The sequence below is a fragment of the Anoplophora glabripennis genome, unplaced genomic scaffold (assembly GCF_000390285.2).
Source record: "Anoplophora glabripennis isolate ALB-LARVAE unplaced genomic scaffold, Agla_2.0 scaffold221, whole genome shotgun sequence".
NCBI lineage: Eukaryota > Metazoa > Arthropoda > Insecta > Coleoptera > Cerambycidae > Anoplophora > Anoplophora glabripennis.
This window is the reverse complement of record NW_019416984.1, coordinates 417730-420674: the sequence shown is the minus strand read 5'-3', so window position 1 is coordinate 420674 and position 2945 is coordinate 417730. Positions and strand designations below refer to the sequence as shown.

Genomic DNA, 2945 nt, shown 5'->3' with positions numbered 1-2945 from the left:
CGGCTCCTTTAAATATTAACTGTTAGGTATTAAAAATTAATAAAAATTAAATTGCCCCTTATTATCTATTATTATCTTATTAGGTTTTATTTACTTGTGGAATATTTATCAACATTTTCTCCGTATAGTTTAGATTAGAAGAGTATGTTCAAATTTTAATAACAGTAACTATACATAGAACTATAAAAAAAACAAATAACTAAAACTAAACTAAAAATAGTAGAAAGATATCAACTTGTTATACTAATTTGCATGTCTGCATAAAACAACGGTTAATTAATTAATTCGCACGTTATTGTTTGTTACTCAAGACATTATATATGTACTACATTTCTAATTTCTTTTATTTCCAGTCAAGTGAATATTTCTTTTCCTGCAAAATGGAACCCAAGTTGTTTTTTAAGGTATGGAATGTGCATAGAACAAAAAAGTGTTGTTTCGTTCTGTCTAATGACGAAAATTTGTATGAAGCTCTTGTTTTAAAAGGTAATTTTCGTGCAAAAATTTAGATTTGAAATTAATATTTCTTGACTGAAATTAATTTTCTATGATTGAAATCAATTTTCCTAAATTCTAAAAAATATTTTAGCAAATGAAAAACTGCAAATTAATGGGTCTGTAGTAGTATTAGAATCAGATGGAAGTGTTGTAGATGACAACGAAACATTGAGAATGTTAAGTAACGAAACTTTGATACTCTTGCAAACAAATGAAATTTGGCTACCCTTATTACCTAATACTGGAATAATTACTAAAGTTTCTAATATTACCAGTGATACTGCTACCATGTCAAATAACAGTTTTCGTGACGAAGTTTTTAATGTTAATGATATAGATATCAGCTTTATACAACAAACCAGTACGGAGCATGTTGACTCTTCTCAAGAAAATGATATTAATAAGCCTAATACAATGACCCATCAAAATATTGATACTTTCCCATCTATAATATCAGAAGATTTATGGAATAATTTTAAAATACCATGGGAAAAAATGCCTAAAGAAATATTGACTGCTTGTAAAGCAGGTAAACGCGGCAGACGCGTAATTAATGAAGCTGTTCATTTCATAGTAAATGAGATAAGGGGAATAAAAAAGAATATTTCCAATAAAACAATAAAAATTATAGTTAGAAAAATGATAGAGAAATATCCGGAAACATTTAGAGACGTCGACGATGATGGCGTTGTTTTGGGAGATGGCTCCCATACATTGCTATGCAAAATTCAAGACAGAAACAATTATTTAAATAGGCCCCACAAAAGAAGCACTGACAGAAACAACATTATGCATAATGCTCTCAAAAAAAGATGTCTTGCTGCTAGAGCAGGATGCTCCCATTGGGAATCATCTGAATCTATGGTGTTACCACTTGTAGAGGACAAAGAAAAGCTACTCACAAACCTAAAACAATTGTATGAAAGTATGGAAGAAAACGAAATATTTGAACTCCTAGAACAAACATATTCAAATCAAAGAGACTTTCTTAACAACCCTGAACAACCACCTACCATAATTGACATAAAAGAAAAATGGCCCATTCTTCTAGAGGAAATTGGAATATATTGGCATTATAAAAAATTGATGTCGCAAGATATAAACGATTTAGGCTTCAATATGAAAAGAAAATGCGAAAAAATAATTAATTTTGGGAAGCTAAAAAAACTGACATCTTTTACATTGGGATCCGATAATACAAAAAATTGTGTAGAAGCTCTGAAAGTGGTTGCTAAACACTTTAAAGAACAAATAGATGACTTATTACATAAAGTACAGGTATGGCATAAAACAATTATTACACTCTTAATATTATCTAATATATTTTTTTATTGCAGACTAAAGATAATTTGGAGAACCTGCTTATCAATTCACCGTGCATAGTGATATCAGGTAACTAACAATATATTAATTTTGCTTTGGAATTTTGTTCGTCTTCCTGATCACACTGTACATATATCACCGTAACAAAATTTTGAGCCAGTTTTCATTCAAAATCAAGGTAATTGGTTGTTAAAACGAGTCCACACCCGATTGTGTTGAAATAATAACACAATTTGTTGGGTAATGTTCACTCAGCTTTTTTTACTAAATAAGTCTACTAAATAAATAATGAATATACTAAATTTACTACTAAACATAATAAATTTACTAAATAAATCTTTTATGAGTAATTACTTTCGAAAATAACTTTTAAATTGAGTTACTAAATATGTGTTGTTACAAACACAAAATTGAGTTATATATTCCATTGTTCTTCTTTTCATCTCTAACCAAACCTTATTTGATAAACTTATTTTGTTAAAGGTTAATTGAATTCACTCAACGTTCAACACCAAAATAATTTACGTGTTTGAACTTACTTAATGTTATTTTTTACTGAGTATGTATAATTATAAATTATTGTTTTCAGAGGATGATAAGGGTACAAATTATCACGTAGCAATTGAGAAAGAACTAATAAATAATGGTACAACAGATTTTGTATCAGCATTTCAACAATGTTATGCTATGTATTACATATGCAATATGCAATACCCGAAAAGCCTCTCTTGCACGTTTGAGTTTGTGCAACGATATTATATGAAAACCCATCCCGACCAAGGAACCAAAAGCAAAATATTTTCTGCGTCCAAGAAGAAGGTTATTGCCTTGATGAAAAAACTAACAGAAAATGAGGGCTAAATATCTTTTACACTACATTTATCTACAGAAGTTTTATATTTGTTATTTTGTAATAATATTTATGTTTATTTACATGTATTTATATTTATGTTTATCTGTGTAATGTATAAAATATAGATATATTTTCTTTGTAGTTCTTTCTTCTAGCTTATTTGCCAAATTATGTTACAGATCAAAGCGGGGTACACGGGCGGCACGAATTATTGGCAATTTAATAGTTACCAAAAAAAAATTCTTACCACAATATTTTATTATGACATATA

At 28.7% G+C, this 2945-nt stretch overlaps 1 protein-coding gene across 1 annotated transcript; it reads left to right on the top strand.

Annotated features, from left to right (window-relative positions):
- Positions 1-1595: 1595 nt before the first annotated feature.
- LOC108905764 lies at positions 1596-2704 on the top strand. The gene is made up of 3 exons (XM_018708774.1): positions 1596-1776; positions 1836-1890; positions 2411-2704. The coding sequence occupies exons 1-3, from the start codon at positions 1618-1620 to the stop codon at positions 2680-2682; spliced, it is 486 nt and encodes a 161-aa protein (XP_018564290.1). The 5' UTR covers positions 1596-1617; the 3' UTR covers positions 2683-2704.
- The last annotated feature ends 241 nt before the right edge of the window (positions 2705-2945 follow it).

What these genes read in the sequence shown, in the direction of transcription:
- LOC108905764 (XM_018708774.1), top strand. Translation starts at nt 1,618, where the DNA reads ATGAAAAGAAAATGCGAAAAAATAATTAATTTTGGGAAGCTAAAAAAA. An exon ending in ACTTATTACATAAAGTACAG is followed by an intron (nt 1,777 to 1,835) that starts GTATGGCATAAA and finishes TTTTTATTGCAG; the next exon opens with ACTAAAGATAATTTGGAGAA. An exon ending in ACCGTGCATAGTGATATCAG is followed by an intron (nt 1,891 to 2,410) that starts GTAACTAACAAT and finishes TATTGTTTTCAG; the next exon opens with AGGATGATAAGGGTACAAAT.